The sequence below is a fragment of the Mixophyes fleayi genome, chromosome 1 (genome assembly GCF_038048845.1).
Source record: "Mixophyes fleayi isolate aMixFle1 chromosome 1, aMixFle1.hap1, whole genome shotgun sequence".
Lineage (NCBI taxonomy): Eukaryota > Metazoa > Chordata > Amphibia > Anura > Limnodynastidae > Mixophyes > Mixophyes fleayi.
The window spans coordinates 5232253-5252738 of record NC_134402.1 but is presented as its reverse complement, the minus strand read 5'-3'; the positions used below and the strand labels follow the sequence as shown (position 1 = coordinate 5252738).

At 46.5% G+C, this 20486-nt stretch overlaps 2 protein-coding genes across 6 annotated transcripts; one reads left to right on the top strand and one right to left on the bottom strand.

Moving 5' to 3' along the window:
• Positions 1-2942: 2942 nt before the first annotated feature.
• CCT7 (chaperonin containing TCP1 subunit 7) lies at positions 2943-11494 on the bottom strand. The gene is made up of 12 exons (XM_075184221.1): positions 11390-11494; positions 7763-7916; positions 7195-7301; positions 6688-6813; positions 6492-6544; positions 6242-6413; positions 6000-6164; positions 5738-5926; positions 5062-5159; positions 4386-4518; positions 4071-4277; positions 2943-3551 (listed from the first exon to the last, which is right to left on the bottom strand). The coding sequence occupies exons 1-12, from the start codon at positions 11393-11395 to the stop codon at positions 3333-3335; spliced, it is 1629 nt and encodes a 542-aa protein (XP_075040322.1). The 5' UTR covers positions 11396-11494; the 3' UTR covers positions 2943-3332.
• A 517-nt stretch (positions 11495-12011) lies between these two features.
• On the top strand, positions 12012-19188 carry PRADC1 (protease associated domain containing 1). Of its 5 annotated transcripts, none has more exons than XM_075184478.1 (6): positions 12012-12222; positions 12309-12355; positions 12920-13020; positions 16295-16404; positions 17551-17718; positions 18529-19188. In XM_075184478.1, the coding sequence occupies exons 1-6, from the start codon at positions 12203-12205 to the stop codon at positions 18647-18649; spliced, it is 567 nt and encodes a 188-aa protein (XP_075040579.1). In that variant the 5' UTR covers positions 12012-12202; the 3' UTR covers positions 18650-19188. The 5 variants fall into 5 exon arrangements, with proteins under 5 accessions (XP_075040579.1, XP_075040414.1, XP_075040493.1 ...); XM_075184313.1 differs by having other exon boundaries at positions 12013-12222; positions 12309-12655; XM_075184392.1 differs by lacking the exon at positions 12012-12222 and having other exon boundaries at positions 12233-12355.
• Positions 19189-20486: the final 1298 nt, after the last annotated feature.

Sequence of the window (20486 nt, the reverse complement as noted above, 5' to 3'; positions counted from 1 at the left end):
AAAGATTGTCTATCGGCTATAATGTGGAAACTAAATGTACTCTGCTATGTGTTCAAAGGTAGGACACTAATGAAAAAACACAATCACACTGATCGATATATAGAAATGCAAATTCCTCAATATCTATAAATTCTCACTCCCAGGGAAGCTGTGTAAGCCTGCGGTGCCTGTCACTGTGTCACTGTAAATGGTGCCCAACAGATGTAAAAACACATAATGACACAAGTCACACAGAAGGCTGGTGGGGACTGCGCTTCGGTGACAGCTCCCCACCAGCCATATGCCTCACTACCTGTTTCTGACACCCAAAACTTCTCCCGATACCGGAATACAGGCTGTACAACGACCGCTGGAAGCTTTGCCTCCACTGGTACAAGGGCTCCCGAAGCATGCTACACCCTCCCTGGAAGTGGCTGGGTTCTGTGCACACTTATAGTGCCAGGTGACCCTTTTTCCAAGAGCCCTACATTTTTTTAAGGGGAAGGTGGCAATAAAGCACCATGGGCGCTCTCCGTTTAGTAGGCGATTGCCTCAGTAAAATTCACTCGAACTGCTAAAAACCTACAAAAAAAAAATAATAATAATAATAAAGAGCTGGACTAAATCGTGCCATACTCATAGGCACCTTTACAAAACCAGTACTTCCGGCTGGAGGGTGCATAGAGATGAGGAGAGCAGGCTAGACAAGTCTTTAGTACCTTTACTCCCACAGCACCCTCTATACCCCAAGGTGAGTAGTGTTCTCCAACTGGTGTGCGAGAAAATTGTGTTTGCTCTCATTATATAAGAGACAGAGCCTATTACACCTGACAGTCAGCTGGTTTACATATATAGAGGATAACCATTTATCACCGTCAAGTGCATCAACAGATGTTCATTAGAGTAAGTGTCCCACTTTGGTACTCCCAGCTACATAAGAGCCTGCCTCCAGCAGTATTTAGCTGCCTGTATGTGTGAGCGAATAATCCCACTAACCCACACAATGTACAATTACATGCGCAATGTGAAAATACTACTCCAAACACCCTCCTGGACGTCTCAGGACACACAAAACCTACCCTTCAGGAATAATATAGATGTACAATGACTTTGTATCATATAAAAGGTGCATTTGACACATGTATTAGAACATTACATCACTACTCTGTGCTCCTCCCACTATAATCACTCTCAGGGATAGATTTACTAAAGGGCGGTTTGATGAAACGGACAGGTTTTTTCTGTTATTGTATTATATCATAGGCGAAATATGAATCTATAATTATATTAACTGGACAATATTATTTGATTGGTGAATATAATTATTTATGATGCACAATGTGGCATTACATAGTGCATCCATAATATAATACACTAACTTCATACAAAGAAAAATAAAATTTGCCCCATAAGTTCATTAGAAATGAATTTTGACCCTTTATCAATGATTACCCCCATTATTTATATGTGAATGGTGCTTTCCCTTATGCTCTGACTGGCAGGATGACTCAAACAGCCACCTTGAGCTATCAAGCCAATGAGAAGCTGGCATTAAAAAACCCCACTGTCTTTTTGATGGCGGTTTAGATGTTTGCAATCCGCCACCCATTTTACATCACAGCCTTAAACCGTCCTATAATGTATGCGCCGGTATGAAGCACTAAACCACCGGCGATGTTTGGTGGTTTTTAGACCATCACACACGAGTTTTAGTAAATTTACCCCTTAGACTTTCCGGTTACCTTCCACCCCTCCCCCTATCATGGCTCTGTCCGACACATGTAACCATGTCCTTACTAGCAGTCACACAAGTGGACTTAGCAGCTCTCTCTCAGCACATCACTGATAATCCATTCAACTGAGATTAAGCGCTCCCTTAAAAGTTCCATTTGTCTACCCCATCCCAATTGACTTCCCCTTCACCCTCTACCTGCCCCATCGTCTGTTTGCTCCCCCCACCTCTAGTATGCATACATTCCAGTCCAAGATTTCTCCCAATCTCATTATTACCTCCCTCTAGAATGTAAGCGCTGATGTGCAGGGTCTACCCTATACCTCGCTGCCCACTCTCAGCCTTCCTACCCTATACCTCGCAGCCCACTCTCAGCCTTCCTACCCTATACCTCGCTGCCCACTCTCAGCCTTCCTACCCTATACCTCGCAGCCCACTCTCAGCCTTCCTACCCTATGGCTATCATATCTTATGCTGAATTATATCTGTGATATGCTGTTTACTCACACCTGTAACTGTGCGAGCTGTAAAATTGTTCTCACACATTCTTTTAGTTCTCCAATTTTATGCTTAATTGTACCCACATCTTCGTATGCTTACTGTATTCATGTAGGACATCTGTACGATGATCTGTGGTGTCCTTACCAACAAACGCTGATGATCTCCTTATTGGTTATGTAACTGTGGGGCATTTTATCACACTAGGCACTAATTATGTACTTTTATTTTCCCCAATACTAGATGGTGTGGGATCACCACTCATACACGGGGAAAACCCAGACCAGCTCTCTCTTGTGAATATTTCCCTGTATATTATCTAATACACCAGCTCCCTTTGAAGGTTAAGAAATACCCATATAATGAGAGCGAGCAGAGTAGATGCCGAGTACGGATAAGGAGTAGTTCATACAGATTTCTTTGTAATGAAAACTGAATGAACATCTGCACAACACTCAGCAGCGATGGCTGGGAATGAGTTATGAGGGCAGGGGTATGTTTTCTGTACCCTGGGAGGTAAAGTGGACAATGGGCCACTGTAGAAGACAATAGCTTCTATACAATATCCTAGAGATGATGCTATATAATGTATTAGGAAGACTACTGGGGCTCTGCTGTAACCTATACAAGACATAACATTCCAACGAGTAGCTAAGAGGGTTGGTAGAGCGAACCCCATCCCAGTATATGACGTCTGCTTTTTATCTAGCAGACGACCAATAAACACAGTCCATTCAGTGAAGTGCGTTTTATTGTTGTTTAGATGCTTTTGTTCGGAGAAAATAAATACAGTAACAAAACCAGGGACATCCCCCCTTCAGGAAAACAACAGCACAGTGCGAGGATGATACCAGTAAAGACGTGGTCCTACAGCTGGAGGAGACCACTGATCAGTCCGCTCCTCTAACCCTCACTCACAAGAAGCAGCATCTGAACCGTAGTCATCATGGTCATTACTGGCAAAGTGCGACCATTATCCCCAGACTTTTGTGGGTATTTCCCTCGCTAAACTCAATACACAGCCCAGTCATGGTGTAATCCCCGCTGCAGATCACCCCCCACAGTTTCTCTTACATCAGTACTCAAGTGACGAAAACATGTTAGGACCCGACGTCAGGCTGGCTTAGTGCTGGTGCGGTCTACCCCTGCCCCGACCAGCCGGAGCGCCATCTACTGTGGAGCGAGGGTTCTTGATAGTCTCATCTACAGACAGGATGAGACAGGCGGCTTCTGAGGCTGCAGTCAAAGCGTTGATCCTCACAATGGACGGTTCCCACACAAAGGCTTCAAAATTATCAGCTATGTCTTCATTGTTGACATCCACGCCATACCACGTCCCACCCTGAAAACATTCCCAGCATTAGAATGGTAGATACATATGGTTATCACCGGGAGGTAAACAGCAGAGGCACAAGGAGGACATTAGGTCTATCGGTGCAGTCTACAACTTTACTGCTTTCCCAGTCACATTACACTGACTATCTTTGGACAAGAAAGAAGGGTAATGGATTTGCAGATCGCCTACGGAAAGATGACCAAGCAGATGTCTGCTGCTAGACTAATGCTGCTGTGTAACTAAAAGGTCTCCATGTCCCCAATCACATGTAATGTGTGTGTCCTTTCTGAGGTCACATTAAATGTTCTCCAGCAGAGAAGAGAAAGATAAACCTCAGAAAACAGTTACAAACACCTCGCACAGGACAGTATACAATGTCTGCTGCACACTCTGATGTGGGGTAGAGTGCAGCGGTGTCCAGCTATCCAGCACACAGGAGGCTATGTCATCTGGTTTGGCCAGAAGACCATGTGACAGGGGTGTGATAGAACATGGGGGAAACTAGTCATGAGACACACTGCTCACCTGGGCATGTTTCGCTCTCAGCTTGTTCAGGATGTTGGTGGCATCGAACCCAGCATTGTCACAGAGCTGCCTGGGGATGATCTCAAGGGCTTTTGCGTAGGAGCCAATAAGAAGCTGCTGCTTGCCAGGGATTGTCCTGGAGTAATCCCTCAGGTACTTGGAAAGTTCCATTTCTATGGCTCCACCACCGGCAACAACAGAGTCGTTCTAGAGAGACAAATCCAGCGTTAATGCAAATCATCGGACCCATTTGGGAACACACATTTCCAACAAGATTCAGCATTCTGAATGAGTTTTTGAAGGAACCGGTCATACCTTGATGGCTCTCCGCACAATCATGATGGCATCATGCAGAGATCGCTCAGTCTCCTCCATGAACTGCTCAGCACCACCTCGCAGTATGATGGTGCAGGTCTTGGCCTTTGGGCAGCCAGTAAAGAAGTTAAACCTGCAGGGAGTACAGAAAAGAAGAATTGACCACCTGACTAGTATGAGATAATCCCTTTAATGAGCAGTAAATAAAGAACAAGTCAACACTGAAACAGACTGACCCCAACAGCCAGACACCATACCTTACAGGAGATGGTGGAGCCTAATACTGAAAGGTAACATACTTAATAGCAGCAGAAAGGAAATATTATTTCCTTTAAAGCAGTGGATGCCAAAGTTTTTCAGTTCAAGGCACCCTTAGGGCCTCCATAATTTTTTCAAGGCACCCCTAAGCCAAAAGAATTACCAAGTAGTCCCCTGTCTTGCTTACCACTGGCCCTGGCTGAGGCACCCTTGTGAGATTGCCGAGGCACCCCAGGGAGCCCAGACACACAGTTTGGGAACCACTGCTTTAAAGCCTTCAAGATCCCCTCAACAAGGGTTGTCAAACACTGGCTGCTCCAAGACAAACCCCCATCCAAAACATCTATTAGGAGATTATCACCATTTTAGGAACAAGCCCAGTCTCAATGTATGTTAGTTATGTCATTATAGAGCTCACCTTTCTCCTCCAACCTGGCTCTCCTCAAAGACAGCGCACTGTCCCAGCACATCATGGGTCAGAGAGTTAACGCTGGTCTGGATAGAGCCCCCGCAGGCCTGAGAAGGAACAGCAGGAAGAATTAACCACACACACAGCAAAGTGACCAGCCGAACACATTACAGGATATGTCAGTTATATTCACATACTTTATGCTTAAACCGCAAATAAAACTGGGTACAGGCAGTGCTCACAGTGGCTTATGGCCATCTTTAGTCACGTTCTTTTATATTGCAAAAAGAAAAAATGTACACATCAGGGACTCTGCACAAGATTATACCTTGGCCGGACCGTCCAGTCATGTAACACAAATTACAGTACTTAGCGACACTGATCATGTGTTCAGCACAGTTACAGAACTCAAGTGCACAAAGTGTCCCTGCGGCTTTATAGATAAGGGAACACATTCAACTATTATATGGGTAAGGGTTTAACAACTTGCATTAAAAATATAAAAATAAACAAATAATAATAATGACATAGAAAACCACTAACACACAACCTGCATGTAAAGGGTCAGATAATAAACTGGAGACCTACACTACAACATGTGCATACAATTAGTGCCATAGGACCAGACAAACTCCTGCCCCAGCTCTGCCCATACTAACTCACAATAACATTACTCCTTTCCTACCATCATGGTCCTCTTGAGGTCTTCTTCAGGTACTCTGCCAGCACAGAACATGTCCCGGTCAGCAAAGAACTGTGTGGCCACATCCCCGATGGGCAGCTTGGAGAGAACAACTTTGGCGCCAGACTTAGAAATCTTCTCAAGTTTGTCATAGAGGATGTTCCACTCGGCATCTACGATGGCCTGATACTCCTGTGATGCAGAGACATATTAGGACACCCTGTGATGGACACACATTATATACAATGATGAATTTATTTCTCACCGTCACGTTGTTGACCCGGACCTCCGCATTGTCCTTCTCAGCCTTCAGCTCCAGCTCCACATTCAGCAGAGCGATCTTAGGGGATTCGTATTTCTTGGGCTGCATCTCAAACCCAGCGTAAGAGAAGGTTTTCTTGAAGGCGACTCCAGCCACCAGGTGAGATTCCTGCAGGGAAAGAGCGTCAGTAGCAGCCGCGGGTGTGAGAGGAGCACCATAGATACACTGGGGCCGACAGCACTCACCTCTAGAGCACCTCCCTGGACTTTCTTGATCCCAATATTCTTGAGTTGCAGCAGATCATCTAACATACACACAGCATCCACTACCATCTTGGCGAAGAAGTCTTTCTGCATAGCGATGAGCTTGGAGCTCAGGGCGGTGGCCGCGCACTTCACCAGCAGACCACGCTGTTCTCTACGCAACAATTATTAAACATAAAGATGCAGCACATATATCTCTGATTCTTACACCTGCATTATAAGCAATACTCACTCCTTATCCTCTTTCTTCACTGTGACGGCAATTTCTTTAATTTTACTGACCGCCTGGAAATAAATAGGAGATATGAAACCCTGGGCTGCATGCAATACAAGCAGTGTTTTGAGGAGGGGGGGGGGGTAGGTTAGAGTGAGGAGTATGCAGAAAGGACACATTACATGATACAGTCTATAGTGGTGCAGGTACTCACAAGTTGAGTGGCGGTGGAGAAAGCCCGGATGATGATCTGGGGATGAACCCCTTCCTCCACGTAAGACTTCACCTGTTTCATTAATTCAGCTGCAAGGAGCGTTACAGAGGTGGTTCCATCACCCACCTGGAAAGACAAGACATCCATGTATATCTCATCTGCCCAAGAGCCCATAACCATAGCAGAACCCTGGGTATTAGGGGCATCCACTCACAGCTGGGTAAGTGGAGAAATATCCCTAGTTTAGTGGTTCCGAATGGAAAGGTAAGTGTGTATAATTTAACCACTGACACTGAAGAGTCTGATCAGGGTGCGGTACCACCCTATGTGGTCTGGCAGCAGTGCATGCTGGGACAGCGATTTGCTACTTGCACTCCATAGCATACACCATCATGCAGGACTGACAAACCATTCAGATTCATTTTAATTGAAAGCACTCAAATCTCTGGAAGTAATCCTAGAGGGAGACGGCTGCTCCTGCTATACAAATACACATTCAGGCTCTACCTCTGCATCCTGAGACTTCGCAATGTCCACCAAGGTCTTTGCCGCAGGATGTACAACATCGAGGAGCTTCAGAATGGTGGCACCGTCATTTGAAATAGTGGCTTTACCTACAATCAAAGAACATTACACGTGTTAAGAGCTACAAGACAGATTATTCCACAGGACATGAAGTTAATACATATAACAGATTTATACAGAGAAAAATATAGTTGCTTGTTGATAGGCAAAGTGTTGTCTTATACAGAGTGCGTTAGAGATGTTAATCTACTGAGTACAGCAGCGTACTTGTTCCAAGCGTGTCCATCTATCCTCTTTAACCGAGAGCCTGAACTGACAGATCAGTATACACCACTGTGTGATTTTCCAGTAATCATCCAAACTTTTCAGTCTAGATACAAGTGTGTGTGTGTGTGTTGGGATTTCCAGTTCCTGTCGTTGTATACATTGAGTTGGAACACAGCTCTATATGAAGTACACACACATCACACTTTTCCAGCTATGGGAACTTTGCAGACCTGGCTGTTAGCAGTAGCTCTCATATAAGACATATATTACACATATCACTGACCTCTGTCATCTACGATCAGTTTATCCATTCCGCGAGGACCCAGGGTCGTGCGCACGGCTTCTGCAATCACCTGACAAGCATTGATGTTGCTCACAAGCTGAGGGATCCCCTGAGAGGTGTCTGTGCCCTCTTTGAGCAGGATAACTGGTGTGGACTGCAAATAAAACATCAATAAGGGATAGGAAAACTAATCAGATCTACCAACTACACAGCTCAGCCACTATTACATACCATGCACTGGATCTGTCATCATTACACACAGTCAAACACATTTGTAAAAGTTTCTATGCCATGAGAACTGAAGTTGTTCCATTTGCTATGTGGAAGCTTATACCTGCTCTCCCCTTTCATAGTCTGCTGTACATAGGAAAAGGGTCTACGATGATAAGATCTTGAAACAATTATATTATGGTCATTTAGCGTCAACATATTATGCCACGCTGTCAAGAGAATAATCAATCATTTACTGCCCCATGGAGCTTACAATCTAAATTCTTGACCATTAACACTGACGTGGGCATGACTAAGTTATTTAAACTCTAAGGGGCATATTCAATTGTTGGCGTTTCCCGCGCCGTTAAAAATATTACCGTTATTACAGTAATTTTAAGCCGGATTTCCGCTCGCAACTCCCCGAGCTGCGAGTTGACATCCAGCATTAAAAAGGTACCATAATAACGGTAATAGTGCGCACGCCGCATTACTTTTCTGTGTAACGCCAACAATTGAATATGCCCCTAAAGGGGGGAATTCAATTCCCCTAGAGTAACCCGCGCTAAACCTATTACCGTTAATATGGTAATTTTTACACTGCTTTGCCACGAGCAAAAACCTGGCATTGAAATTACTGTATTAATGGTATCGATAATAGTGCACAGGCCACGTTACTTTCGTGCAGTAACGCGGTCAATTGAATTACCCCAAAGTACAAACCAGCAAATTTAGAAACAAGACTGTTTGTTTTCTTTTAAATGGTATCCATTAATAAATAGTGTATCACACACCCCTCTCACCTAAACACACAGCTCAACCCTCTTACAGACATTAAACCCATTTCAAATCGATGCTCTATGCTCTCTCGTACCCATCAGCCTCCTCCTCTATCAACACATCCCCTTCATCATCATCATCACCCTGCCACTATCATTACCCCTTAACCCACAAACATGGGTACAAACTTCATACGCATAGTGTCCCGAATGGAATCAAAGCGATGGCACCAGATTATTACATCTATACATTTAAGTTTGCGGATGATATTAGTATGCACGCGCCAACACACATAGTACCAGGTAGATGCACTATATACACACATCCTTTATAAACAGGGAGAGGGGGCACAACCTGCAAAAACCTTCATATATACATATTGTAATTGGAAAGTACCTATCCAAAATAAGCATTATATATACACACATACTGTACCCAGGGAGGGTGGCACCCTGTATAAGCATTGTATATACATATTGTATATACACAATACGGGCAACACATAGCATTAGGGTAACACCTCCTTATATCGTGTGTAAGATGTCACAGTATATACACAAGAGGGGTAACAAGGTATCGGGGTGACTCCCCTATATGGGGTATAAGATGGGTCGCAGTGTATACACAATGGGGGTAACACAAAGAATACGGGCCGTTATGAGATAACTATCCCCCAGTATAACAGTGTACCCCCAGCACACAGTATCAGGGTGACTGCCCTATATGAGGGTACCCCCAGCACACAGTATCAGGGTGACTGCCCTATATGAGGGTACCCCCAGCACACAGTACCAGGGTGACTCCCCAACATGAGGGTACCCCCAGCACACAGTACCAGGGTGACTCCCCAACATGAGGGTACCCCCAGCACACAGTATCAGGGTGACTGCCCTATATGAGGGTACCCCCAGCACACAGTACCAGGGGTGACCGCCCTATATGAGGGCACCCCCAGCACCAGGGGTGACCGCCCTATATGAGGGCACCCCCAGCACACAGTACCAGGGGTGACTCCCCAACATGGGGGTACCCCAGGCACACAGTACCAGGGTGAATGCCCTATATGAGGGTGCACACAGTACCAGGGTGACTGCCCTATATGAGGGTGCACACAGTACCAGGGTGACTGCCCTATATGAGGGTGCACACAGTACCAGGGTGACTGCCCTATATGAGGGTGCACACAGTACCAGGGTGACTGCCCTATATGAGGGTGCACACAGTACCAGGGTGACTCCCCTATATGAGGGTGCACACAGTACCAGGGTGACTCCCCTATATGAGGGTGCACACAGTACCAGGGTGACTGCCCTATATGAGGGTACCCCCAGCACCAGGGGTGACTGCCCTATATGAGGGTACCCCCAGCACACAGTACCAGGGTGACTGCCCTATATGAGGGTACCCCCAGCACACAGTACCAGGGTGACTGCCCTATATGAGGGTACCCCCAGCACCAGGGGTGACTGCCCTATATGAGGGTACCCCCAGCACACAGTATCAGGGTGACTGCCCTATATGAGGGTACCCCCAGCACACAGTACCAGGGTGACTGCCCTATATGGGGGAACCCCCAGCACACAGTACCAGGGTGACTGCCCTATATGAGGGTACCCCCAGCACCAGGGGTGACTGCCCTATATGAGGGTACCCCCAGCACCAGGGGTGACTGCCCTATATGAGGGTACCCCCAGCACCAGGGGTGACTGCCCTATATGAGGGTACCCCCAGCACCAGGGGTGACTGCCCTATATGAGGGTACCCCCAGCACACAGTATCAGGGTGACTGCCCTATATGAGGGTACCCCCAGCAAACAGTACCAGGGTGACTGCCCTATATGAGGGTACCCCCAGCACCAGGGGTGACTGCCCTATATGAGGGTACCCCCAGCACCAGGGGTGACTGCCCTATATGAGGGTACCCCCAGCACACAGTATCAGGGTGACCGCCCTATATGAGGGTACCCCCAGCACACAGTACCAGGGTGACTGCCCTATATGAGGGTACCCCCAGCACACAGTACCAGGGTGACTGCCCTATATGAGGGTACCCCCAGCACCAGGGGTGACTGCCCTATATGAGGGTACCCCCAGCAAACAGTACCAGGGTGACTGCCCTATATGAGGGTACCCCCAGCACCAGGGGTGACTGCCCTATATGAGGGTACCCCCAGCACCAGGGGTGACCGCCCTATATGAGGGTACCCCCAGCACACAGTACCAGGGTGACTGCCCTATATGAGGGTACCCCCAGCACACAGTACCAGGGTGACTGCCCTATATGAGGGTACCCCCAGCACCAGGGGTGACTGCCCTATATGAGGGTACCCCCAGCAAACAGTACCAGGGTGACTGCCCTATATGAGGGTACCCCCAGCACACAGTATCAGGGTGACCGCCCTATATGAGGGTACTCCCAGCACACAGTACCAGGGGTGACTCCCCAACATGGGGGTACCGTCCAGCATCCGGCATTGTGCAGCCTTCCCAGGGTCACACGTGTGTCCCCCATCCAGAGCCCGGATGCGGCCTCTCCCAGCCAGACACCACCAGTACAGGCCCGGGGAGGATGTAGGGGGTGCACCGGGCCCGGGGGATGAGGGGACCGGCAGGATGGCGGCGGATTCTCTCACTCACCATCATCTTGGCTGATGTCTGGGATCAGAGCCGGCTCTACAACTCCCACAATGCACCACAATGCACCGCAAGGAACCTTCCGGAACCTTCCAACCGTCAACTGACGCTGGGCGTAGCAATACGCTGTTACCATGGAGACAAGGCCCTGCGGGTCACGCCTCGATGCCAGGAGAGAATCAATGATTGGTCACTGAGTTAATCTGTCACTTCCTATTGGTCAGCTACCATAAACCGTCACTATGGAGTACCAGACCTGCGCTCCATAACTCCTCCCCCTCCTCTGATTGGAGATGACGTTACCTCTCTTCTCTCCTATTGGTCAGCTGGATACAAAGACTATAGTGAAGCCGTAGGTCGCCATATTGGTACAGTTATTCATTTCATAATATTAATTTAATACGGGCCTCTAAGTGGAGATACGCCGGTATTATAAGCTCCTGTGAAGGGTACGAGCTCGTTACTCTCTGGTACTGAGAGAGACACAGGGTTCCCAGTATCTCTGTTCTCCATTCATTACACAGGTCGGATCCAGCTTGCGTATAATGCGGTAATTGCGCTTCTATTAAGACTACTACGGTAAAGAAGGATGATTGACGCTGCATTGGGCCAATCACACTCTCCACCAATAGAAGGCAGGGAGGAGGGACCTGATTCCTGAGCCAGCTGCTAGTGGTACTGAGGAGGGTCCTGATGTCCACACAGTGCTGGGAGCCATGGGGAGCAGAGTGTGGAGGCTCTGCCTGCTGACCCTGCTGCTGTCACACCCCCTGCTGGTCTGGGGTAGGTATAACAGCTGGCACAGTGCTGGGAGCCATGGGGAGCAGAGTGTGGGGGTGCTGCCTGCTGTCACACCCCCTGCTGGTCTGGGGTAGGTATAAGCTGGCACAGTGCTGGGAGCCATGGGGAGCAGAGTGTGGAGGCTCTGCCTGCTGACCCTGCTGCTGTCACACCCCCTGCTGGTCTGGGGTAGGTATAACAGCTGGCACAGTGCTGGGAGCCATGGGAAGCAGAGTGTGGGGGTGCTGCCTGCTGACCCTGCTGCTGTCACACCCCCTGCTGGTCTGGGGTAGGTATAACAGCTGGCACAGTGTTGGGAGCCATGGGGAGCAGAGTGTGGAGGCTCTGCCTGCTGACCCTGCTGCTGTCACGCCCCCTGCTGGCCTGGGGTAGGTATAACAGCTGGCACAGTGCTAGGAGCCATGGGGAGCAGAGTGTGGGGGTGCTGCCTGCTGACCCTGCTGCTGTCACACCCCCTGCTGGTCTGGGGTAGGTATAACAGCTGGCACAGTGCTGGGAGCCATGGGAAGCAGAGTGTGGGGGTGCTGCCTGCTGACCCTGCTGCTGTCACTCCCCCTGCTGGTCTGGGGTAGGTATAACAGCTGGCACAGTGCTGGGAGCCATGCTGGGGCAGGAAGGGTGTACACATGAACATACTGTAACCTCGATTATTGCTGTTGTTTTGGAGGGAGGTGGGTGTAGATGAACCAGTGTGCGCTTCTTTACATGTGCTTCCCCTGTATATATCCCCAGGTCTCCGTTTCCAGGAATACCTGTATTTCCAAGTGCTGAGCCCCGGTGACATTAGCTACATATTCACTGCCACCCCAGCCAAGGACTTCGGAGGGGTGTTTGTAAGTACAGGTCATTCAATACACACTTCTGTTACCTATTAATGAAGGTGGAAGCAATGTCTTCAGTATATAGCGGGTGTATGTGTACTTCTTCCATGTGTCACTATGTGCTGTTGTGGGTATGTATTGAATCCACTATTTATCAGGACGGCCACTGTCTTGATCTTGTTTTCTCTAGACTATGCTCAGTTTCTAATTTCTTTAACACTTCTTTCCCCCTCTCGGATCATCACCTTATTAGTTACTCACTCCCAGTTCTTTACTCTCCCTGCTGTCAAACTCTTCCAAGCCTCCTCATAGCCGCAGGAATATCAACTCTATTGATCTTCAACAGTTTCCACTTCTCTCCAACACCTTCTCTCCCCAATTTCTACATTCTCCTCCCCTGATCAGGCAGTACCTCATTTTCACCAAACCCTATCAACTGCCCTTGATCAAGCGGCTTCAGTGACTCTTCATACTCCATGTAGACTTCTCCGTCAACCGTGGCACACTACAGTAACACGAAATCTACAAAAACTTTCTCGTAAAGCTGAACGTCACTGGCGTAAATCTCGCACCTCTAATGACTTCTTTACATATACTTCTATCTACCCCTCCTATCGAAATGCTCTGGACACTGCTAAACAAACCTACTTCCACTCTCTCATCTATGCTCAGGCTTCTAACCCCAAACGCCTCATTAACACATTTAAATCTCTTCACAATCCTCCCACCCCAAACCCTCCGACTAACATTAGTGTCCAGGATCTTGCTTCCTATTTCAAGGACAAGATTGACAAGATCAGAATAGAAATGGTATCATCTCCCTCGACAAGCAATCGGCTCAATTCCTTCCCAGCTCCCCCTGACACTCTCTCTTCATTTGATCCCACAAATGAAGAGGAAGTTTCTAATCTCTTCTTTTTTTCCTACTCTACCTCCTGTCCTCTTGATCCCATACCCTCACAAATTAGTAGGTCCCTGTCTCCTGTGCTCATTCCACCTTCAACTAAAATCTGTAATCTCTCACTCTCTCTACTGGTATCTTTCCATCACTATTCAGCATGCAGTGATTACTCCTATTCTGAAAAAACAAAATTCTGACCTAAACACTCTCTCAAATTACCGCCCCATCTCTCAGCTCCCGTCCCCCTCCAAGCTTCTCTAGAGAATTGCCTACACTCGCATCACACGTTTTCTTTCTGCAAACAACCTCTTGGATCCTCATCAATGAGGCTTTCTCTCTCAACACTCCACAGAGACTGCACTGATCAAGTTTGTCAATGATCTGATCACAGCTAAAACTAAAGGTGATTACTCTCTTCTAATTCTCCTGGATCTCTCTGCTGCATTCAACACTGTTGACCACTCTCTCCTCATATAGACGCTACAATCCCTAGGTCTTCAAGACACTGTCCTATCCTGGTTCTCATCCTACCTATCTAATCGCTCTTTCAGTGTTAATTTCTCTGGATCCACCTCTGCTCCGCTTCCTTTATCAGTTGGAGACCACAAGGCTCAGTCCTAGGTTCCTCTGCTATTCTCTATCTACACCACTTCTCTTGGAAAACTAATAAGCTCCTTTGGATTTCAGTATTATCTCTATGCGGATGATACACAAATCTATCCTCTCCTGATCTTTCACCATCTGTGTTGTCTCCCGTTACTGACTGTCTTTCTGCCATTTCATCTTGGATGTCTTCTCGCCAACTCAAACTCAATCTTTCAAAAACAGAATTATTAATATTCCTACCCGATAATAGAAGCATCCTGCCTGATATTTCTATTTCTGTTGATAACATGACCATAAATCCCACCACGCAAGCTCGCTGCCAAGGTGTAATCCTTGACTCGCAACTATCCTTTGTTCCCCACATCAACTCTATATTTACATCATGTTACATACATCTAAAAAACAGTTACAGAATACGCACATATCTGACAGAAGACACTGCAAAAACTTTCATTCCTGCACTCATCATCTCCCGCATCGACTATTCCCTCCTTCCCAAAATCAGACTCGAGCCCCTACAATCTATTTTGCACGCAGTGGCTAGATTGATTTTCCTTGCAAATCATTTTACATCTGCTGAGTCACTCTGTCAGTCTCTACATTGGTTGCCTGTTTTTCAACGAATCCAATATAAAATTCTTCTACTAACATACAAGGCCCTCAAGAAAATTGCACCGACATACATCTCCTCAGTTCTCTCAAAATATCTCCCAACTCGACACCTCCGTTCTGCACAAGATCTGCGACTCTCTTCCACTCTCATCACTTTTTCCCATTCCCGGTTACAGGACATTTTTCGGGCTTAACCCACTTTGTGGAATTCCCGCCCTCGCACAATAAGACTTTCCTCTAGTCTTCAAACCTTCAAGCGTTCTCGGAAAACCCACCTCTTCAGACAAGCTTATAGTATTCCTCTACCACCCTCTTAATCTCCCTAGGTTACCCTATTACCACCCTCTACACAGCTAACACAAGACAACAACCCTCTGACCAACATAGTTGTGTGACTGAACATACAGCCCACTAAATACTTTGTAACCTTTGCATTCTAACTGGACAAATATTTAATATGATGTAGCAGTTACCCTTGTGTATAAAACCATTGTCCCATAGATTGTAAGCTTCTGAGCAGGTCCCTCTTACCTCTGTCTGTCTGTATTACTCAGTATTGTTTTATTACTGTTTGTTCCCAATTGTAAAGTGCTACGGAATCTGCTGGCGCTATATAAATAAATGTTGATGATGTATTATAGCTGTTATGTGTGTACTTCCATCATGTATCACTGTTATAGCTGATATTTGGTTAGTTCTTTATGTGCTGATAACCAGGGAAGAGCGAGGTTCCTAATAAAGGAGTAAATCAGAGCTCAGAAGTAATACATACTTTGCACTATCCTGAGAGATTTGATAACATTGCATTTAGGTGCCAAATTTGCCCTGAACCACAGCAGCCAATCAGCAGTAACCTTGTAGCTGTCTGGTGCAAGTTACACAATTAAAACAGACTGATTGCTGTGGTTTAGTGCAATGTTTTGCACCTAGACACGATGTTGGTAAATGAGCCGTATTGCCAGGATCCAGTCTGGTTTATACCACTGTAACAGTAGTTCCCCCACTATATTTGTGGGATCCTATCCTGTCTCTGGTTCTTGGGGGTCTCGGCGTAGTATAAATGTAAGCGAGGGGATTATGGTGAGCAGTTTTGTCTGGCGAGACGTAGATCTGGTAGTGATCTGACCCTAGAGATCTGTGATCTCACCATGTGTCTGTTCCTCCTAGAGTCAGAGATATGACCAGATCCACCTGGTTCCTGCTGATCCCCCTGAGGCCTGCAGTGAGCTGAGTAATGGGGCATTTATCCAGGGGCAGATCGCACTGGTGGAGAGGGGGTAAGTCCTCATCGCTGGCTGATCACACAGCGCACGTACAGCCAGTCCATGGTTTGTAATCCGTTTCTTTCAGGTCATATCAATGAACTAACGATGATAAACATTTAGCAGGTTAAGAGGAAGCGTTTGACATTTTAGACCGTTGTTCTGACATTACACGTTCTTCCTGTCTCTATGGAAACCGAACAATTGGGGAAAGTGTAACATTTCTGCTTTTATAATTAGATTCTGGATACAAAGCTTTAACTCCTGTGCTTTCCCATCAGCTAACGACAATGGCTTAATTAACCAGACAAACGGTTCTCCATATGGGACAATCTGGAAGGTTTTATGTCTGTAACATTTGTAGCCGTATGGGAACAGTTATTGTGAGGTCATACGAGGTCACAGCGGCTGACCGATGCCGCACAGACATTTTCAGAAAGGACCAAAGTGGTGTCTGTGCTTCCTCAGAGCTCTCGTACCCTTATTCCTAAGAGCTGCTAGTACTTTCAATGAACACCTCATGTTCTGTAGTTGGATATAGGCAGAGTTCTGTGGTCAGTGTTACCAGGTGATGCCCTTCTCTCATATGGATGTAGAATCCCTGTGAACGCAGGGTCATTGTATCGCTACAAGAACCTTTCTGGTCTCAGCCGGTGAGATTTCTGACCACTCCGCTCACTAGTGATTCTGCAGTCGCCTAGTGTTATACACAACAGTGACCAGCCCCAACCCCTACAACTGAATCGCCCAATCAGCACAGTGTATTTCTGCACAGCACTACTGTCTAGCTGTCACTCACACTCTGCCTGGTAGGATCGAGAAGCTCCTCCCCCTTAACATGACTCCGCCCAGCTCAGAAAGCACATAGGATCATGTGTAGTTTCTTATAAACATCACTCCAGTTATTTCACTTTGTATATTATATTTTTCATAATTATATTATTCAGCTCCGTAATACACTAACTTACATATATATTAATGTTCTTTGGGGGACATTCTTAGCTTGCCAACATATATCAATGCATGGAGCACAAAGATGTTTATTAAACGCTTTTTGTACACTTACCCTGGAAAGATAAGTAGAGCCGTATGATTTGATCCATAGGATACTTCTGCACACGCAGGCCCCTTGCTCAGTTACTTTTTATTGTCTGTTAATAGAGGTTGTTCCTTCCTGTCCAAGACGCGGGTGATTCAAGAACATGGCGGAAGAGCAGTAATTATTGCTGACAGTGCATCGGACAATGACAGCATGTACGTGGAGATGATCCAGGATAACACAGGGAGGACGGCGGAAATCCCAGCCCTCTTCCTGCTCGGAAGAGACGGGTACGTGCAGGCTTGGCACTGGTGGCTCTTATAGAGATATAAAATGAAGCTTGTATGTGTGTCACAAATCATCACTCAAAGCACTTGTGTTTCATATGTTACCGTTCCCAATGCGATGCTGCGGTACAAATCTACCTTACCTTTCTGTTCTGTACAATGAGCATCTTTCTGAAGTGGGATCATTAGACTGAAACAAGTTATTCTTATTTTAAACAAGTTCTGAATTTGATGGGTTTTCGTTTTTTATAACAATGTGCCGAATAGTATCCATTATTACTTAGAGACGAAGCTACAGGTCTCCCACACTTATAACCGGCCCTTGTACTGGCTTCCTGTACTATATTTACTGTATGGAGCTATCCACAGTTTTATCCTGCCTGGAATATACCTTCCCTGAACTCACAGTACTTCTGTAGCTTGTCTGCTAATTCCTCCTCCCATTTACACCACTTCACTAGTCCTCTTATTGTCTGTGAGGCACTTAGAATGACACCCATCTAATACACCCCTCCCATGTATAGCTACTATGTGGGATCACTGCAAGCCGCGCAGTGTGGATTACACATTACTTGTTACTCTTTAACTTTCATAAACTGTAATATTGTTCTCCGACTGGCAATCCCTTAACAGTCAGCCCAGTGGTGCATTAAGCACAATGTCGTTCTGCTCCGTGGAATCTGCTGCAATCTGTCCTCTGTTTGGGCTTTGTGACTCACGTTGAAGTCTCAGTGATTACTTCCTGGTCTCTAGGTTTAGATCTGAACAGTATTGTCCCTGACAGTGGCTTCATTTCCTTCTCTCTCCATCCAGGTACATGATACAGCGTTCCCTGGAGCAACACGGGCTGCCCTGGGCCATCATCTCCATCCCGGTCAACGTCAGCAGCATGCCCACCTTCGAGCTGCGGCAGCCCCCCTGGACGTTCTGGTAGACGGTGTATTTATACACATTTATCGTTCTCGCTTTTGTGAAGCTGATTTTTTGTATCTCTATTTTTCGTCTTCCTGCTGAATGCTGGGACCAAGCAGCGTTGTACAATACAAAGTGTATGATGAGCTGAGATGTGTCCTCTTTTCTAAGGCTTCTGCCAGGACAATTAGTTTCAAATTGCTGTGTGAGAAATAGAGCAACCTGTTTGCTGGAACTTGTAGTCCCACAGCGACTGGAGGGCCGTTGGTTTGCCTACCTGTGCCCAGTTCTGCAGATCGGGGGGAGGGAGTGTAAGATGTATTGTCTGACATGGAAGGTCTCGGCCACAATGACTGAGGATGTGAGAGGACTAAACACAATTCTCAGACATACAATAAACGTGTCACTGAATTCATAGAACATTTTTTTTAGAGAAAAAACTTTAAATATTCTGTTCTCTCTCAACGCTCCCAGCTGGTGTTTTATGTCTGATAACCTCCGCTGCCTATTACACCACATCAATGTGACTTTCTAAGGATAAATAAATGATTTACAATGTTTCATGTTATCTCCTGATACAGGTTGTAGGTATATTTCAGGGTAGATGAATATAATCTCACCCCATGTTCCTCACTGACTTCCTGCTGCCCCGTCTTCCCTGTGTTACAGTTTCTGGCCGGGGTTATATCCCTCGAGCTGGAGATCCTCATTCTCCTAAACTCAGTACACACATACAGGAGCTCTGCACAGGGATTATTAATCCTTACACAAAAAGAACCTTTAATGCACCAACAATGGGTGAAAGTGGCGCACAGTGCGGCCGTGGTTCGCCGTTCAGATGGGCGCTGTGGAAGACGTTTTGCATTGATGTCCCAACATGTCTGCAAACCATGAAGAAGGAACAGAGGACGGACATGTGGACAAATACCCCTGGGCATAACAGATCTAAAGGTAAAACATTATGTATCATGAAGATACCACAGCGTTCTTCTCCTACATCTATATACAGCGCCACATACAGGTTTTTCAGTGCCCTCCACTGTTACTGTTCTGGTTCTAATCATTGGAGAACTCTGCACACGTTTATGTCTCTGTTGAACTCCATACACAGTAATAAATAACATGGAGCCTCTTCTACAATGCACAGAATACTGTATGGTGACGCTGGGAGCTGTGACTGCTGTAGGTGCGTCTACACTTCCACCACAGACCATGGATGAGCGCAGGTTCCTCTGAGAGCGACAATTCACTTCAACCAATCTGTATTAGAAACGTATCTGGTCCAACCAAAGATTCCAGGTATTAATTGTATAGTGAAGGGTCTTACTCATAGTGTGTATAATAGACATGAAAAGTACAATTTCAGGTCACTAGTTGTTTAATCCGATGCTCTGTATTTCCAGGGCTTTGAGAGCGAATTCTGTTCCTTGGCCCAAATCCGGAGCAACAGGACCCTTTTCTAGGGTTGGGAACGTTTTACCTATTGCCACAATTCCGACATGGACAATCCCTGCAAAAAGAATCCGAAATAGTGAAAAACTGAATGCAAATTAAACGGACTTACCTTCAATCTGACGCTGGAGATCTCTGATGGAAGCACCATGCTGACAGCCAGGGATGCCGACTGGAGAAGTGTTCAGCGCTGTAGACTGATGTCATCGCGGCGTTTGTCAATACAAATTTAAAGCGTCGATGTCTGGTTGAGTGTTTAAACACTTAACCTTAGGGGTCCCCACATTGCTGCTTTAAGTCAATTGGATCAAATGGGAATCACTGGCTGTCAGCATGGTGCTCCCATCGGTGATCTCCAGCGTCGGATTGAAGGTAAGTCTCTTTTTGCAGGGATTGTCCATATCGGA